Source organism: Agelaius tricolor, unplaced genomic scaffold (assembly GCF_023055355.1).
Source record: "Agelaius tricolor isolate 1412-34295 unplaced genomic scaffold, bAgeTri1.0.p SCAF_10, whole genome shotgun sequence".
In the NCBI taxonomy this organism is placed as follows: domain Eukaryota; kingdom Metazoa; phylum Chordata; class Aves; order Passeriformes; family Icteridae; genus Agelaius; species Agelaius tricolor.
Genome location: NW_027269270.1, coordinates 8,071,786 through 8,091,183, shown reverse-complemented (window position 1 = coordinate 8,091,183; position 19,398 = coordinate 8,071,786). Strand labels below are relative to the sequence as shown.

General features: G+C 43.0%; 1 protein-coding gene across 12 annotated transcripts in view; it reads left to right on the top strand.

Moving 5' to 3' along the window:
• Nucleotides 1–16,496: 16,496 nt before the first annotated feature.
• ANKRD44 (ankyrin repeat domain 44) overlaps nucleotides 16,497–19,398 on the top strand; it is a 132,482-nt gene continuing 129,580 nt past the window's right edge. For 7 of the 12 annotated variants that reach the window (XM_071434568.1, XM_071434562.1, XM_071434559.1 and 4 more), the window contains exon 1: nucleotides 16,497–17,127. In XM_071434568.1, the coding sequence (XP_071290669.1) occupies nucleotides 17,101–17,127 (27 nt within the window). In that variant the 5' untranslated portion in view covers nucleotides 16,497–17,100. Of the gene's footprint in view, nucleotides 17,128–17,336; nucleotides 17,489–19,398 lie in introns of those variants that run through there. The other 5 variants (XM_071434564.1, XM_071434563.1, XM_071434565.1 and 2 more) reach the window with 4 other exon arrangements.

The following is a 19,398-nucleotide window of genomic DNA, read 5'->3' as shown; positions in this document are numbered from 1 at the left end:
AAATCTTTTTGAGGCAGATGCAATGTTTCCCTTGTTTCTTCAGAAAGACAGAAAGGGGAAGGAGAACTGTGTGATGGAACAGAATCATACATAAAACTGTGATGTTCATGTTTGGGTGTTTTGCTATCCCAAGTATCTGGTATGAAATCAGGTTTGAAGTGACAGTATTTAAGTGCAGCTTTTGATATGCAGAGTCATCAGGAAGCATTTTTATCCTTGAGACTTTGTGGATCTGTGGAACTCTTACCTAAAGAGGCCATCTCTGGATCATAGACTGATGGGATTTTCTGGGAGCCTACAGCAGCTTGTAAAGGATTTTGCTTTTGTTGTTTAGCAAGCACAGGAAGATTAAGGAGGAAATTTGGGGGAAATAAATAACTACCTGGATACAACATCTGTCTATGTAGACAAATATGTTTATTTTCCAGTACAAACTAAAGTCATTAATGAATGGGAAAGTTTTACTCTGAGGTGGTGGCTGGTATTCACCTGCAGGCATCTGGTTCTGGACAGCAAAGACCAAGGAGTTTAAATGAATGGAAGGATTTGGATCACTACTGTTTAAATTCCTTTAATGGATAGTAAATTGTGCCGTTAATGCAGAAAAACAGGCTAAGTGAACAAAACATCAGCTGTTTTGCTACTTGTTTATAAAATAGGAGACATGCCATGGCTTGGCAACTAAGCAGTTAACCTAGTCACAGAATTATGTGATATTTGATAAATAAAAATGAGCCAACAATCCCTCAACTTCCTTAATTAGGTTTTCTTTTAAAGGGAACCAAGTTCCTTTCCAGTTGTCCTCTAACCCCCTTTCTGGATTTACATAGAGCTCCTAGCTTTCTCAGTGAATTGCAAAAGAAGCTCTATGGACAGAATCTTCACTGACAGTTGATCATCCTGAACAGGCTCATCAAGTATGCAGAAAGAGTTGGAGGTGCCTATAAGAAAAAAAAAAAAGGTATGTGATTTTTTATTTTAATCTATTTTTAAAAAATAATTACAATTATGCATTTGGATAGGGGCAGTGAATGAGGAGAATGTAAGCCATACTTCTTTGGGCTCTTCCTAGTTTGGAATATTTTACCACTTAATGTGGGTTCTGATTTAATCAAATTTTTTTCATTTGTCCTTTTTAATGGAAAAAAAAAAGATGGATTGGTTGTATATGCCTACATTTCCTTACAGTCTGAACTTCTCTATCAAAGGATGCCCTGCCCCTTGAGCTGATGGAGCTAAAATTAGCCAAGGCTAGCAGTTATCCTTTAAGGTATGCTAATCTTAAAAGTTTGGGAAATATTTTTTGGTGTCCAACCTTCTTTCTGAGAGCAGCTGAACATAAGGATCTCAAGTTTCCTCAGTTTTATGTTTGGTGTTAGTTGCATTTTATTGCTTACACTTCTGTGTCTTCTGATCTAATTTCACACACAAACACCTCCTTCACTGCCACTGTTGTGATTCAGTTGTACCCATTTTGCTTGTACCTCAGTTATCCATGGATCTCTCTAACCTGCATCTCTCACCTCATTTGCTGCCCTGAAAGCTGCACTCTTACCCCTGTGGGTTAAGGAAGTCAGACTTCTTTTCACCTTGCATGTCTTGGCACAGTAGCAGTAGTGGCAGTGAGAGCACTGAAGAGAATTCCTCCTGCCCTCCTGGTTGCCCTTGTAACTGCAGCAGTTCCTGGATGTGTGGAGAATCACTCACTGCTGAAAAGTCCCACTCTGATTCTGCTCCTCGTGCTGGGCCAGGTCCAGGGGGTCTGGAAGAACACAGCTGCCAAATTTTAATTGTTTTGGAAAATACTAGGGAGTGCAGTGTGCAAATATAGTCTGGTCTTTCTTGCCCAGCCTGGCTACAGGGGCTCTTCCTCTGCCAAGCCAAGTGGAGAGATGGAGCCTGTTCAGTGGCTTTCTACATTCAACTTCTTGATCTTATAGTGAAATCATTGTAGGAGTCAGATTGAATCCGTTACAGTGTTCTGTCCAGACAAGGAAATGGGATGCCAGATTACTGAAGCGCTGCATTTTCTGTGATGGTCTTTTCTGTGTACCTCCAAAGAGAGCACAGCAAAGCTTATTTCCAGGCACAGCAGAAATTCCAACCTGAGCTGCTGCTCGAGGCAGAGTTAACAAGTTGATTCATAAAGATTTGCAAGTAACCCTGAAAGTATTTTACAGGTTGTTGTTACAGACATAAGGTCAAGTTTAATTCACCTTTTTTCAGAGATCCTGAGATGGCTTAAGGTTGTTTTCACAAGAACAGGATTTTGATGCCTAGAATAAAGTTTTGAGATTTTTTGAGAGAATTTCAAAGAATTGTGCAGCCAAGTATGAATGTGATCATTTAAACCAAAATTGCATGTAAGAGTCCTCAGTTTTTAGCCAGACTCCCAATAGTTTGTTCTTGTCAATGAAGTAATTCCACTCTGAAAAATGGTTGATTGTGAAGTAGCTTCTGACATGTTACAAAAGAGCTTGGAGCTTGATATGGTTGTAATAAAGAGAATGATCATAGCAATAAATGCTAGGAATCATTAGGAATGTTTGCTATCAACTGTGGCATACATTCTGTTTACTGGCTTCACAGGCAAACTAAACCAGGGTGTTTTCCTCATCAATTTTACAGCCATGTGATGCCCAGAGATTACATGGCACAAGTTTCTATTCTGTTACTTTTTACAAGTTTGTCACTTAAGACCACTTAAACCTTTTGGTGCAATGACTGTTGTGAAATCAAGTTTCAGCCAGTGTTGCATCACACTGATAATTCTACATTTTTTCCTCCAAGCTAAGGAACATATTTTCCCTCAGTTTAAGCTGCTGTAATGAATACCCTCATTACTAATAGATTGGGGTGGGACTGGAAACAGCTTTCAAATTTTGGTTCTTCACTAACTGTGGGAAGTGTTGATGTGCAAGTAAAGTGATTGCCTGTTACTTAATGTACATCTGTGAGCCAAGTGCAAAATCTCACTCTTTGTCAGTTTAATAAAAATGGAAGAGGTGAGTGTGAGAGTCTCTGATCCAAAGTATAAATGTGTACAGCAGTGTGATGCCATATGCTGTCTTGAATCTCACCAGCAGTAATGGAAAGATTTCTGCTCCCCCTGGCCTCCAGTGGTTCCTGTGACCTGTGTGGTTTGAAGTGCAGCCCTCCCTCCTCTCCCCTCCCAGCTGTACCCTGGAAGCCATGGTAGGGCTGGTAAAGGGATCCAGCACACCACTGGGAAAGGAGTGCTGCTTCTTCACTCCTAACATGAGCCCCAGGCCAAATGTTCTGGAAGTTCTGAATAAGCTGATCTATTTGCAGGCTAAACAGCAGCAAATGTTTTGTGAATTCTGAATAAATGAGGAGGGAGTAATTAACGGACCTGATCTATTTATCCCATGATTGTATCAGATTGATCTCAAAGCAATTAGTGTGACTTAGTGTGACTGTCAATTACTAGTGGTCATAATTAGAGTTTTGGGTTTTATGAAAGCTTCCTTTCTTGATGGGAAGAGATTTTGTTTGCTTGCTTGTTTGTCTTAAAAATCATCTCCAGAGTTTACACACATTTGTTTTCTTCACTGGAAATCTGTTCCTTTCAGAGGTAGGAGACATTTTGGTCACCTTCATAGACAAATGTTTTTTTGTTTTATTAGCAACCATCTTCTTCACTGAGCTGGCCAATAAAATTCTTCAATATGCTGTACAAGTCATTCCCCTTGTGCCTCATTTCCTCTGAGGGCTTGTGTTTCTTGCTGAAGAATGCCATCTTTCACTGGTCCTGCTGCTCTGGAGCAGTGGTTTCTGTTAAAACCATCCCTGATCCAAGCCTGGGAACAGGCTCGCCCTTCACTGTTGGTTCCTGGCTGTTGATTGAGACCAGATGTGACAGCTGTTCACCACCGTAGGGTGACAGGGTCTGAGGTGACTTATTTCTAGACTTTTCTTGGGTAACTTTAGAAACAGTGACCTTCAATCCCTGCCTGTCATCCAAAACAGTAGAACAGAACTGTGTTCAAATAGTGATTTTGCTTTGAAAGCCATACATTTTTGTCTCTGTTGAACTCTTAAGTCTCCAAGGATCTGCAGGTCTTGAGCCCAGCTGATAAAAGGAATGCAACTGGCCATTTATTATTTTAGCTAATAAAAGAGGATATTGTATATTAACTTTTTCACATTCCAAGGCACTAACAACAGAATGAAGGTTAAAGGCGTCTGATATTCACAATTAAAGAATGGAGCCTTTGTTTTTAGCACAGTATGCAGCTGAGACAGAAGGAATATGGCAGGAAATGAAAACCAGGTGGCTTGAGTTTCAGTTTTTAAGACCAAAGAAATGACCTTCAGAAAAAGCTGTTTCCTCACTCAATAAAAGTAAGTTAAATATATACAAAATCCTTTAATTATTCTTTACATTAGTTTGCAGATGTTTCTGTACATGTATCTTACTTTTCCACAGAATTAGGACAGTGATGTGTAGATTAGACTTAAAAACCCTACTGAGATAGAGCTAGAGCTTTCTGTAGCTTTAGGTTCTAAGTTCATTTTGACAGGATTGGAATGTACATAATATTCAGTGAGTGAATTTTTTACTCATTTCAATATATATGAAACATCTGTATACAAATGTTAATGTTTATATTGCTGTAATACCATTACTAGTTACAGGGTACTCATAGACTCACGGAGTGGTTTGGGTTGGAAGGGACTTTAAAGATTATCTAGTCCCCCTGCCATGGGAAGGGACATCTTCCACTAGGCCAGATTCCTCAGAGCTCCATCCAGCCTTGAACACTTCCAGGGGTTGGGGCATCCACAACTTCTCTGGGAAATCTGTTCCAGTGCCTCACCACCTTCATAGGTGCCCTCTTTCAGTTAAAAGCTATTCCCCCTTGTCCTATCACTCCATGCCCTTGTAAAAAGTCCTTGTGCAGCTTCAAAGTCCCTCTCCAGATTGTGTCAGTACCTTAATAAAGATTGCAAACACCTGATATGTTTTTAAAAAAGCAAAATCAAAGGCATAATTGTTTCTCATTCCCTCCTGTTTAGTGTTATATTTATCATGAAAAATGTAACCATGGTAACTTAAACTTAGTGTAAGGCATCCATAAAGTGCAATGACAACTCATCCTTTAATACAAGTACAGTTTTTTTCAGGTACAGGCCTCATTTAAAGCTTAGAAAATTGGAGACAGCACACTTTGTAAATCAGCTTGGGATTTTTTCTCTTGAAAATGGTGAACATGACTTCCTCGTGAGAAGCTGGAGGGTTGTTTTGCTACCCACGCAGCGGCAGCAAAGTTGTAATTGCCATGAGAGCTCCAAATTCCAGTGCAGCTGGAGTCTCCTGCAGGAGGAGGCTGGATCATCTGCCTGGCTGATGCTGGAGCAGTGCTTTGGAGCACAGGTGTCTTAATCAAGTAGTGTGTTTCCAAAAACTGTTTTTCTTGTCTGAGGTTATTCTGTGTTTCAGGATGAAATTTCTGTTTGAAATTTCCTGCCACCTCCACACAGAGTATCATAGGCCTGGGATAGCAGTGGGTCAAGATTTATTCAAGAAACTCAGCCTTACTTCTCCAGTCTTTTCTCTGACTCTGGTATTCTACTGAAGAAGCAAGTGGGGTTCTTGATTTGCCGAGCAAGTCTGTCTTAGTCCAAGGTGCTTCCCTACTAGTCATCACCACCCTATGATTTTTTGATTTTGATGTGTTGTGTGTAAGATTTTGGTGGGACACCTCTGCAGTGTTTACAGAAACAGAGATGTTTTATTACCAAATGCTGTCATGCATAGCATCTGCTTACTGTTTGTAGAAGTTACAGTTAGTAGATGCATAAGCATTCATGTGGCTTATATATATTAAGATCTCTCTGAGTCACTGTCTGAAGATGGGAGAATAACTTCCCTGATATTCTGTCTTCCCATGTTAAGATGCATTTACATACCCATGTGTAAGAAAAACCCACATCTGTGCTCCTGGGTGCAGGTTGCTTTTTCTCTTACAGCCAGTTAAAGTTTCTTTGTATACTTCTCTGTGTTGAGGCAGCTTCTTGGGCATTTCAGTGACTAGAGACAGACCTGCAATACGAACTTCTTGCAGTTACTATATTTTCCTCCTTTGATTATTCTGTTGGTGTTAGAAATGCAAGTCTGCAATTCAGGAGAGCCTGTCAGCTGCCAGCTCTGCTTCCTTCATGCTGGTGTAATGCCATGTACCAGTCATTTTTTATGTAGTATAGGATATGCAGTGATTAAAAAAACCAGGCAAAACCAAACCAAAGCACAACCACCACCACATTTACATTTTAGTGTGTATCAGTAGTTGCTTGAATCGCATCTGTTTTCATTGTGTTATTTTTAATCACTTTTCAAGCGTGGCCTATAAAGAATTCTCCATTGTCAGAGGCCTCCAGTCTGGATCCTTGCTGCCACTGCAGGATGCCTGTGTGATACAGATATTGCCATCTGGGAGATGTTTTGAGACTTCCTGTGCAGTTCAGGTATCAAAGAACTTCCTCACACATCTGTTAAAGGTTTTGCCTCTGTTCTTGCCTCCTTTCAAATTCTTGATGCTGCCTTGTTACCTGCCTCTGGAGTTTTGCTACTGGAAATTGGAAATTTTTCTTCCCATAGGAATTAATATGCATCTGATTGTAATACTTCTGTTACCATTGCAAATCATCTCTGTAAACACAAGCAATCATTTTATTTATTCTTCCCAATTTCAGGCAAGTGTGCTCTTCCCATTGGTAAAAGTAGTAATCCTCAAACCTTCTTAGTTCCTCCTTAACACCCCAGCTGATGGGCAATTACTTTCAACTTTTTACTTTAAACATGTTTCATCTGTTGAATTTTTATATTGTTCTGCTCATACAGTTTTTTCTTTAATTGGATCATTTTCTTGGTACATCCCATCAATTTTATATGGCTTAAAGCCAAAATAAAATTCCAGCTATCTTAATCAAGTACCAGCTACCACTATGTTTAGCTCAAGTGCTTTCTTTTTACCCCAGAATATATTTCTTGAGGATGGAGATTTAAGGTCTTGGCCCAGTGTTGTGTAGAACAAGGGTCTTAACAAGCAAATAGTTTTGTTTTGCTCTTTTAATTTACAGTTAAAATGTGGAACTGTCTTGTACACCTGCTGTGTTGTCAAAAGTTTGACTTATGCGCTTAAAATCAGGCAAGTGTGGGTGTAAAGAAGGAGCAGTGCATAGAGATTAAAGCACCGTAGTGGATACTGGGACTTCCTGCTCTGCCAGAGTATTTTCTGTGTCTTCATTGCAGAAATTGTCACCGTACCAGTTCTGGGAAGCCATCTTGAGGGGAGTCAGGGGGGTCTTTCAGTAAATCAGAGGACACTTGTTACCTTGTTCTGAGGGGAAAATTTTGCTTAGCATGTGAATGATTAATTTTATCTGCTGTTTTCTTGAATGTTGTGTACACATTGGATACAGTACTTTGGGTGGTTTTCTGTTTCTTTCTAACTATGATATATCACTGAAAGTTGGCCCTTTAGCCCCAGTTTCTACTTGGATGTTTCTGTGGAAAGAAGGCATTTTTTTTCCTCTGGAAACAATGGACTTAGAGTAGGTTTTAGGGCCTGCAGGAATGAGTGTCAGGATCTGACCTCTGAGGAGACCAGGAGATGTGCAAGCCAGGACTGAGCTGGTAAATCCCCTGTAAACCTTGAGAGAGTCACTTGAGGCCACGCTGCTCCCTGGGCTCGAGCACCTGGGAGAACTGTACACAGTTGGGAATGCTGTGCCAGCCATGCTTGCAGTCCCTTCCTCTTCTTTCTAGAGATATTGATGCAGATTAATCTGTTTTATCGATAGTCTTTCACATTCAAGAGCACTAAGAAATACCGTAGTTCAGTAGCTGTTGAAAATTTAACCACTTATTTGCATCTAGGGTAGATTATTTCAAGGCCATGTTTGGGGTGTGAATTCTTTCCAGCAGCCTGCCTGTAGAAGGCCTTGTGAGAGCCCTGCTGGTGCTATTCACTGTGACAGAACAATGCTTTCTTTCCTTCGGGAGGCAGGTTCCCTTTCCTTTCTAGGGCTTGGCTGTGTCTCATTGCTGAGATAAGAATGCTTCTTAGTGTTTCTTTTTTCATAGCAGCTGAACTGAATTGCTGGAGTGAGCTGAGGCCATCTGTCCTGATGCTGGAAAGGAAGAGTACAGCCTGCTGTCAGCTATCTTAAGCTCCTGGCAAATCAGGGGTGTGACGTGGGGGACTTAGGAAGGAGTCTCTCGCTGAATTGCAGACCATGGTGATTAAACCAGTCTGCCCTACTTGGCATACTGGTTCAAGATATTGCTGTTTAGTGGGGAGCATCCCAGTAATACAGACACAGCTTTTCCTGCCTCTCTGACTGGATTCTCCTCCCCTCTTCCATGAGAGTGGGTTTGAGTCCATAACATACTGTTTGGAAAATTAGTTTCCTGCGTAGTCAACAGAAAAAGTCATGGAATCACTAAAATATGCTACTGAAACATGTTTCCTGTGCTAAAGGAACTGCAAAACCTGCCAGGAAGTGCTGTGTGATAGCAGTATGATTTGTAACATTATTTATTGTAAGTAGTCACTAATTCTGCCATGGCTGGACAGCAGAGTTAAGATGTTAATGCATTATTAAATCATTAGTACTAGTATACAAGCATAAATTTGTTCTTAATGTGAAGTATAAATCAAAAAAGCTATATCCTGATACACTCACATAGTTTTGCTTTGAGAAAGAACAGAATGAACTCTCACCTTGCCATTCCCCAGACACGTAGGTTTGACATTTTTGAACTCCAAAATTCATCTCCCAGATCTGAACACTGGCTGCTTTATGGCACTGTTTTTCTACCAGCAAGGTGCTTTTTCATTCTCACTGTGCTCTGGGATTTAGGGAATTAGAGGGGAGTAAGGCAGCTGTACCGTAAGCTTAGAAGCTCATTTCTGACCTGCTTTATTCCTGTAGCTGTATCTGTGGCTATGTCTGGAGATGTTAATAGTGACATTATCTGGAGCACAGCCATTGACCCAACCTTCTGATCTTGCAAGAGGATCAAGGAAGACATCTGCACTCATGCAGAATTTTACAAACGTGCTTCAGGCTTCGTGCAAGTGCAGGGCCCATCTGTGTGGGCTGCATCTATAGATTTTTATCTGGGGACCAGGCATGTGTGCTGAGCATTATTTATTCCAGCCATTGCTAAGTCAAAATACTGTGCAAAACACATGTATAGGAATACACAATGCCAGAACTTTAGCTATTGTACTCTGCACACATAAAGAGTAATTCACATGGTTTTTTAGGAACATAGAGCAGATATTCACACTGTGTGAACTGTAAAAGTCTTCTACAGTGAGAGATAAATCCATTTAAAAGGAGATTGAATAGACTGCAACAGAGGTACTCAATCTTGGAGTCATGACTTTCCTCTCTGATACCTTGTTCCAACTTAAATAAATAGAGGGTGGAATCATCATTTCTTAGAGGCAAGGTAGTGTTTAGTTGGAAATGCTTCATATTTTAGTCTGTTGGATCTTTCTTTTATTGAAAACTCTCCGCAGTTCTTACCCACAGAGGCAGGGTTTTCATAAAGAACGTGCAAGATGAACTGATGTTGATGTTTGTAAGCCAGAGCAAGATTATGTGCTATCCAAAAATCCAGTAGAAATAAAACAGATCAACCACAGGATGTTCCTATCCATGGCACTTTTTCCAAGGACTCCACCAGTGGCAGTACGTGCTGGGCTCTTCCCCAGGATGTATTGTGCAGGCAGCATGGCCATCAGGCAGGTTATCAGAATGTCACCAATGTCATTGCAGTTAAGGATGGATTCCTGCCTCTCTACCATTTCTCTCCAGTTGCTGTAAGGCTTTAAGAGACACTCATGAGCTAAAGAAATTATTTTTTCCCTCATAGGAACACAATAAGCCCCTGTCTAAACAATCAGTTGTTTATTCTGATGAATGTATGTGATTATTAAAAACAGAATAACCTCTTGGAGAAATGGAGCTTCCATCAAAACCTTACAAAATTCTTCCATTACCTTGTTTGGAAGTTAAGAGGAGTTGGGGTAGAGAATTCTTTGTTTTCTTTTTCTTTGGAAACATCCTTATTTGGCATCTGTAAAGCATTTACATTCTCTAGTTCTGGATCAAAGTCCTTTCATGGCTCATGTTACTTATTTCTTTCTTTAACTGAAGCACAGAAAGAAAAATTGATTTTTTCCTCCCTCAGGCTTACAGTATAAACCATTGTGAAAAGTCAAATCCTAGTTTATAGCAAGGAAGTAGTGAGCATAAGGAATAAAACAGCTCAAAATCTATAATCTGAAGAACCACCCTCACCCACTTCAGAATGAATAATCTGTAAATGCAAGTCCCTATAGCAGTTATAAAGCATGTAAGGTAAAATTTAGTAAAACTAAACTAAGTTAACTGTGCTGCTGGATTTCTTTCAGTCCTTATGTTCCAAAGGTTTGTGCTCTTCAGGGAAAGACCTTTGTCCTCCTCAGCCTGTGTAGCAGCTAATACAGTTGGCCAAGTATTGGGATACAAACTGCAGTTGGACCAGGACTAGAAAGATTACAAGAAAAACACTATTTTCTTCATTTGATGAGTAGCAGGATGAAATTTGGAGTTGGCAGAAGTATTTTCTGATAGAAGAACAAGAAACCCCTGTGTATCAGCTATGACACATTATCTTGTGTTAAACTTGCAGGAGAGTGTAGATAGTTTTGTTTCTGAATGCAAAACAAACTCTTTCCAAGTCTGCCCCTCCCCTTGGTTCTGTGCCCCAAAGAGCTTGGTGTTTCTGCTTATTTTCAGAGTTGTGCTGGCTGTTTGCTGGCTTTCTGCCTTTTGTACACACATGGAGCTGAGCCCCATCACCCTCTTCAGCTTGCAGACAAGCTTCTAGGCTGTGGCCTGTGACCTTGAATATTAGTTTCCTCCTGTTTCCAAGTACTGCTACAGAAGTGTACATAATGCTTGGGTTTGATTTATCTTCTAGGAAGAAGTTGGATGTATATCAGTTTTAGCATGGCTTGGAAGGATGCAATTAGCTTGAGGTAAGCCAGTAGAATAGTGTATGTACCCTTTGTTCTGCTGGAAATAAATCATAAATTCTCATCTGTATTTTAGTGTGTTGAGATATTTAAATTGGTCTCCTTCACAGACTTTCATTCTGCGAGGTTTTAGTCTAGCATTTCTTGCTGTAAGGGAACGTACTGTAGTGCAAAGCATGTTGATATGTTTTAACCATAAAGCAATGTTGACTGCAGGCTGTTGGGCTGATTTGTTTCCATTAGCTTGCATCCAGCAGATCTGAACTTATTCCAGAGTTCCAGCATTCCTCCAAAAATAACGTTACTGATACCCTCTGTCACACTGTTCTCCCTACAGAGCTCTGAGCCACAGAATTTCCCTAATGCAAGGGAAAAAGCCCCTCCCTTTGGATTATGAGCTAAACCCTAACATCAGAGAGGAACACAAACTGCCACAAATGGTGCTGCTCCCTCCTTGGTGGCAACTGCATATTGGTCACTGTGTTCTTTCACACCCTTTCTAATTAAATTCAACTTCAGGAGTTGCTTTTCATTCTTTGTGTGATGTAAAAAATTAAATCTGCTTGCTTTTGGGCCCTGTAAAAAATATATTTGAGTTTGGGGAAAGACTTTGCTATCAGAACATTCACAAATCTTGCCTGGGTCTTAAGAACTGGTATTGGACTCCTCCTGCTCAGGCATAGCCCTTTCTTCCTCTCTGCACATTGAGAAGGGATAAATATGGATTCCCAATTTTGCTTGTGCAATGTTCTTCACTCTCAAGACTGCAACCTTGGACAACTGACCGAGTGGTTTCTTTCTGAAATTAATCTGTTTCAGCTGATGGATTTCAGCACTGCTGGCATGCATCCATTGGTGTCCCACTGGCTACCCTAATACTAGACAAAAATGAAGATTATGCAGGTACTGTGAAGTGAAAAGACCAAGGATATGAAATCTTCCTATACTAAAATCATGATGACTTCCTGATGCAACTAAGATTAAAAATTTACATTTTATATTAATGTGACAGTTCAATAAATTTAATCTTGAGGATGCAAGTGAAAAGGAGATTTCAGAACTAAGAATTATAAGTAACTGATTGCTATAGTTTATATAGTAAAGTGGTGTGTAAAGAGAGGTTGGTGTAGTGTCCATTTGAACTCTAAATTATATCTTTTTTAGGGAGTGTGACTAATTTAAATGAATACAACTTGTACAATTACCTGATGTTTCACTCAGAGGGGTACAGGGGATGTTTCAATATAACAGGAATCCTACCCCCTGGAGACTGCTGAATTCTTTAAAGGTCAGGCATACTTCAAAATGTAAGTCAGTGGAAAATTTCTCTTAATGTTTCCCCAAAAAGATTACTGACATAGAAAATTTAAGATATTTTATATACCCAGAAATTAAATAGGGTTGAGGACAGAAAATTTGAGTACCTCTTGTTAATCTGTTTTGCTCATCCTTCTTTTTCCCAATTTCTTTTTCCTCTTTTTTTTTTTCCTAGTACTTCAGTATCTGTTGGTATAGAGTGTCAGTTGTGGTGGATCTAGACTCCACAGCCAAGTCTGCAGCTCTATAGTGTGGTGAAGTGTCTAATGTGTTGGGGTTTTTGTTGGTTTTATTTTGTATGTTTTGGGGTTTCTTCTGTTGGAATGCTTAAAGCAGAATCAGATAACTTGGTGTTTTCCAGGGAAGAAGATCAGGAGATAAAAGTAAAAACCCCAAACAGCAAAGAAACACAGATCTCTCTGGCCCTTTTTATGTGAAATAAGGCAGTATACTTACCTGGTTTCTAGATTGAGCACTGGCTTATGTGACAAATTGCTGAAAATTTTGTTGCAGCCTCTTGTCAGGAATGGTAAAGATGGGTATATATTGTCACAGGCAGGCCACTAACATGTTTCTTTAAGAACTGAAGCGAGGCTAATGCTTTCTACTGTCAGTGAAGTCTTTTTCTTTTGCAGAGATGCATTTCTAGACTGCCATAACCAGAAAGGAGTTGACCCTGTTTAGCCTGTCTAGTTGTCATCTGCCTTAATTCCTCCCCTGTTTTCAATACCTGGTGCTAATTACATGGACATCTGCAAGAGAGGTGCTAGCTCAGACCAACTGTGAGGACACCTTAATATATGAGGGAACGTTTATTCCTTTTTGATTAAAACAGCAGAAGGTTGTAATAATTATAATTCCAGCTTTAAATTCACAGGTTCTTATTGTATCATATGTCTAATGCTGTGCATTAACTACATGGCTGCAGAAGTATAATCAAGAAGTATTTGAAATAAGAGGAGGAGAGCTGTGTCTGCACAAGTGGAGGTGCTTCCAAGGTCTCCTCTTGCCCCTCTCTGCCCTTATCAGTGGATTGATTCATTTTGTTTCACTTCACACTGTCCCCACCCCACCCCCTGTCCCATGTAAATATTAAACAAGTAGGTCTAGGAGGAAAAATAGCTTAATGGCATAAAAAGTATCACCCTTGGGAAAAAAATAATAGAATAAATTCCACTTTGTGATAAAGAATCATACTAAAACAGAGGGAAGAAGACTTGCAGAGGGCAGTGACAGGCAGCTTTAAACATCTGAGATGACCACTCCCTTCCCACCTCACAGTCACCCTGTGTGCTGGAGCAGTGCAGAAGGGGAGATGGTGACAGCAATGATTAGTTACTGTCTCTGGTGTTCTGCTTGTTCTGCTTGCCAGTCTCCTGCTGTGGCCAGTCTGCCCTTCCATTTGAAATTCACACAGCTCTGTATGTTTGTGCTTGTTTTCCCCACAGTAGACACTCAGAATGATGCTTGTACATCACTCTAATCTGACTCCCACTGATCTGTAAGGGAGAAGAATGTGCAGCAAGATGTTCACATGCTGCTGTTAGGGGATAGGCAACAGGTAGGGACCAGAGGCATGCCAGGTATCTGGTGCTATTAGAAATAGTTAGAGATAACAAATATTTCTTCTGGTATCAGTTCTGTCCTTCATCTGTGCTCAGCAGTGGCAAACAAACACTGCTGAGGAGTATGCTGACTGTGTGTACATAGTTTCCTTCATGAGGCAGGAGCCAAACATATGTCTAGGAACAATTGCACCCTCCATCTGTGAGTGATCATCATGCTTAAATACAGCAGCAGACCTGGCTTTGGAGTGAAAAACAGAGCAGAACTCTTCCCCTGCCTCTGCTCAACAGTGCAGGCAGAGCAGGAGCAGGGAGGAGGGTGGCAGTGCAGACTTTTGGCTGCCTTAAAGTCACCACATCCTGTTCGGCTGCAGAAACATCAGACTAATGCAGAGATCTGTGTGTTTGCGATGCAGGAGGGTTTGTAGGGATTCAGCAGATGATTTGCAGACATGTTTGTATTGCTGCAGGAAGAAGAGGGTGCAGGGAGAACTCCTGAACTTGCTGTTTTGTGTAGGCTCTTAGGATTGGGTATGGGTCAGCAAGGAAGAAATTCCCCAGCTGTGCTTAGAGGGTTTCTTTCCACTTCCCTGTCAGAGGCCCAGTGTGGCCCTAGGGCTTTTTCCTTTCCAAATACAGGTTTAATCCAAGATGACAGTATCTGGCAAGCTCAAGTGTATTCTCATTAAGGATGTTGCACACCTGTTTTGATGGTATTTTTCTCGGTATGGAAAGTGAACATTAGTGCTAAAGGTTTGAGAGTTGCAGGCATGACCATTATTTGAAAAGTTAGCTAATAGCTTTGTGACTTTTCTTCAAAAAAAGGACAGCTGAGCATTTGGCATCATTTCACATGAAAATATGTCATGGAATTAGTTATGTATCAGCCTGGGCTAAGAAGTTGTTGAGTAAAATAGCTCAGAAAAGCTTTTGTTGATTGTGCATGACTGGAACATAGTTGTTTGTGCTATTTTGTGAACAGGAGAGGAGGACATTGTATTTTCAGAGAAATCTTGGACTCCTTTACTGTGTGGGTAATGACTGTAACACTGTGACTACTCTTGGCAGTTCATGCAAATGATCCTTTAAATGGGAAGTAAATAAAATTGTAAGGACCTCTGTAATCTTAGAGCTGTCTGCTTAATATGGGATGTGAACACTTTCTGCAGTTCTGCATGTCCCTGGGGGCCTTTCCAAGGAGTGGCATTGTAGGTGGTTGGTCCTGCTAGACACCATCCTGTGGGGCCTGGGAAAGAGGAACTGGCATGAGACTCTGCTTGTTGGGAAAAAAATCTTGAGAAAAATATTATTACACTGTCATGACCCATCTCCTCTATGATCACTAGCTCGCATCTAGCCCAGTTATTGACTCCCAAGCAGCTGGGCTCCTACTGTACTGCAAATTTCCATTCAGATGATTTATCTCCCTGACAGGAGTGTCAGTGGTCCCAAAGAAGGTACAAGGATTTGTACCAGATTTTTAGATTAGAAAGTGAGGGGAGTAAAGAACAAATCTGAAAAATCATTTTCCTTAGATTGTCAAAACCAAATTTCCAGCCTGAATTGGTGGGACACAGAAAGTACTGGATTGTCTTACTGGGTTGTTTTTTCCCTTTAAAAGACTAATTTGGAGTAAAACTATTTTACCATTAAGACCCCTTTAAAACTGTTGGAGCCAAAACATGTTGTAAATTGTATGATATTTTTAATCCCCACTTATAATGATGCCTCAAAAGCCTGAAACCAACATCTGTTTCCTTGCTGGATTGGTTTTCTTCCATAGAAGACACTTCCCTTTTTTTTAACTACTTAAGAGTCGCCTCATTCTGTAATTAAGGGTTGAAAAGCCATAAATCACTGTCATATTAGATGTGTTGGAGCATATGGGAGTTTCTTACTGCAGAATCTAACTTGGGAGAAAATACCTGGCCTTTGTGTGACTTGGAGGAGGGGAAGAGTGAATCTTCAGCCCTTTGCTCTTCAGTTACATGTCCTTGGAAAAAATGTAATTACCCTCATTACCTTCAGCATGTGTGTAACCACTGTTGCTGTGCATTGTACCAATGATTTTAATCAAATCACATGCTTCAGGGATTTAGCTAGTCAACTCTGAGGGGTAAGAAAGAACGTAAATTTAAGAATGTAAATTTACCCCTTTATGATTTTTTTTTTCTTTTTTTTCTCTTCCCCCCTTGCCAGCCCCTGGCCTTGCATGCCTGGCTGTGCGCTGGTGCTCAAGTCACACTGACAGCCAGCTCTGAGGGTGGAACTGAAGTTTCCCCTAGGTCAGCTCAACAGGAACAGGGGATGATGTTCATTTTCTCTACAGCATGAGGCAGGGACTCTGGGGCTAGTTTGTTTGCTTATTAAACTGTACTTATTATTTAGTATGTTAGTTTTTGAAAAATTAAGTAATATATCAAGTAGGAAGATATCTGGACTGTCAGGAGTTACCAGATTTTTCAAGATAGTTACTAAAAAAAGAGATTAAAAAAACCCCAAAAGGCTCCTGTCAAACAGTTGTGTCTGTCTGATGGAATCTGACGAATGGATTTGAACGCGCACATGGAAGGAAGGGAGAGGTTAAGGGTTCGGCTTCTCCTTCTACCCGGGCTTGGGTCAGCACGTTCGCTGCTGTCCCTCAGCGCGGTGGGAACAGGCGCGGCCCCTCAGAGTGCGGCCCTCAGGGCTGCAGCCGGCGCGATGCCCTCGGGGCAGCCCCCGCGGCGGGAAAGGGGCACCCGGCCCGAGGGCAGCGCCGTGTCCCTCAGGGGCTGCGGCTGATCCCGTGGCGTGCAGCAGGTGCCCGGGACCCCGGCCGGGGCGCGGGGCGGGTCCGTGCGGGTCCCGCCCGGTCCGGCGGCACCGCCCCCCGCGCTGCCCGGCGGGGCGGGGGCGCCGAGAGCCCCGGGCGGCCCTCGCTCCGCTCCGCTCCGGCAGCGGCCGCCGGCGCGAACAAAGGCGGCGGCGGCAGGCGGCGGTGGCGGCGCGGCCGTGCGCGGCAGCCCGCCCGCCCCTGCTTCCTGGGCCGGACCAGGCGAGGCGGCCCCCGCCCCGCCGCGAAGCGGAGCCGCCGCCGCCGCCGCAGCAGCGCCGGTCGCGGGGCGCGCTCGCCGCCCGTCGCGGGAGCTGCATGTGCGCGGGAGCCGCGGCGGAGGATGGCCGTGCTCAAGCTCGCCGACCAGGTGGGCGCCGCGGGGCGGGCGGGAGCGGGCGACGGGCTCAGCCTCAGCCGCAGCCCCCGCAGCGGTGCGGGCGGCCGGGGGAGGCCCTTCCCCCTGCCGGGGGCGGCCGCGGCAGCCCCTTCGCGGGGGGCGCCGTGTGGTGCCGGGTCCCCGCTGCCCGCCGAGCCGCCGCCGATGCGCTTCTCTCCGCTTCCCGGCGGACATTGCCTGTGTGCGGCGGGCCGGGGGCTCGGGGCCGGGCAGGGCGCAGCTCGCCGGGGTCGCGGCAGCCGGTACCGGGCGCTCGCCCGTCCCTGCCGAGCTGCCGCCCCGCGGTCCCCGGTGAAACCCTGACATCTCCCGTCGGCGGGCTGGGATGGAGGTGGGTGTCGGCTCGTTCCGAAAGGCCTCTCGGCTCTGCCTATCGTTCCTTTAGCTTCTTCTATCGTTTCTTTGCCGTGCCGTACGTAGAAATCATTTTTCCTTTTTACTTAGGAAGTGCCTCTTCGGATAAGCTGTTGCCGTTCTCCACAGGCTACTAGGAAAACCCGTAGTATTAACACTTGGATCGTGTTAAATTTAGCAGTGGGCAGACAGCTGTAGTCAGTATTAAGTATTTCTTATCACTGGTAGCTAGAAGCATTTATAAATATTTAGTAAATTGATATTATGACTCCCACATCCTGGTTTATCCATATACTCTACCAACTGTTACACACTTTGCGTGCTTTAATCTGCTATTTTTAATTCAGCGTGGTCCGCCTGTGATCTGCAGCGTGGGTGTCCTGCAAGCCTCAGACCCTTCCTGTGGGGTTCAGAAGGACTGCCTGCAGCCAGCCCCTCTCCAAATACCCCTACTTGGAGATCACAAGCCTCGCTCGCAGTCTATTTATGCTTTTCCAAAAAAATCTTCCACATGCACAAAGCTGCCACATAGCACATTGAAAAGAGTTTTGAAAGCAGCAAATGATAAAGCTGCTTCTAAAGTAAAATCAGTTCTGGGGGACCAGACTATAATGTGTTTCCATGTGTAACAGAAGGCAGCATTTATGGGCTGCCTCCTGACATGTCCCTTGAATATCCTCATCTTTAGATCTGATGCTTATGACTGGCAATGAAAATGTTTCACACCATGAGGCTTCACTACCCCATTGTGCACAGACTGAGTGTCACAAATAAGGAGATTTAGGTAGGAGCAGTGTGTTAAACAGCACACATTAATATTAAAAATACATGTGCTACAGAGGACCAAAAATGTACCATTTCAGTTCTTTTTACATGTTTAGTGAAGCCCTTGAGTTTTCTGCCTTTAGTATTTTTAAATCTTTGCTGACATCTTACAGCGAGAATTTTGCTTCAGCAGCAGCAGTAGAAGTCAAAATATATTTAAGGCAAGTAGATCACGTCTTGATGAAGTCTGTAGTGCTGTAGAAAAATGATAGGCTGTTGCCTTAGGGTTCTCCCTTTTCGTCTTCTCTAAGAACTCTCAAAGCAGAGGGAGGAGGCTCCTCAGAGCTGCTGTGACACCCCTGCAGTGTGCCTACTTTGAGAATGCTCAAAATTTTGGTGAATGCTCGTCATTGTTCCTGCTCAGGCTGTGGCCTGGGACATGATAAGACAAGCTGATAATTTTTCTTTGTGGACACGGGTTTCCTGTTGTTTATAGAAGGATATGTTGGTCTACCTGTACCCATCCTACTGGGTCTCTTTTAATTTCCTTAATTTTCTTCAACAGATCTTTTCTTTCACTTCCGAGAGAGTGGAGGAGGGGGAGGACACATTCAAAGCTGGCTGTGGTGCTTCCTCTTAAACCGAGAGCAGAAGTTTTTGTGTGCCTGTTTCTGTGTGCTCGGAGCTGTTCCTGGTGGAGCCATTGCCACCTGCAGCCTGAGCAGTGTCACCAAGGCACCGGGGCTGCACCGGCAGCTCCGTGTGATTCAGGGCAAGCTCTGCTTCTCGTCTGTATCACACTGGGCGAGTGCTGTCCCCAGGCTGGCCCACCTTTAGCAGAGAGACACACAGTAGCAGCAGCCTTGTGTGGTTATAGATAGATTCAGTCAAAAGAGAGGTGAATCTCTGCTGGAAAATTATGTGTCTGGGAAGATTTGCATTTCTGTAACAACTCCTGTGTGTACTCCGGCCCACTGGGGTAGAGAGCAGACTCCTTCTGCATTTCTTCCTGCTCTTGAAGACTGAGGCAACTGTGACAGTGATAACTGGCAGCGATTCAGGAAACGGTTTCCTTTTTCTTAAACACCAAAGGCCACAGCTCACAAAGTCCTGCAGTGAGAT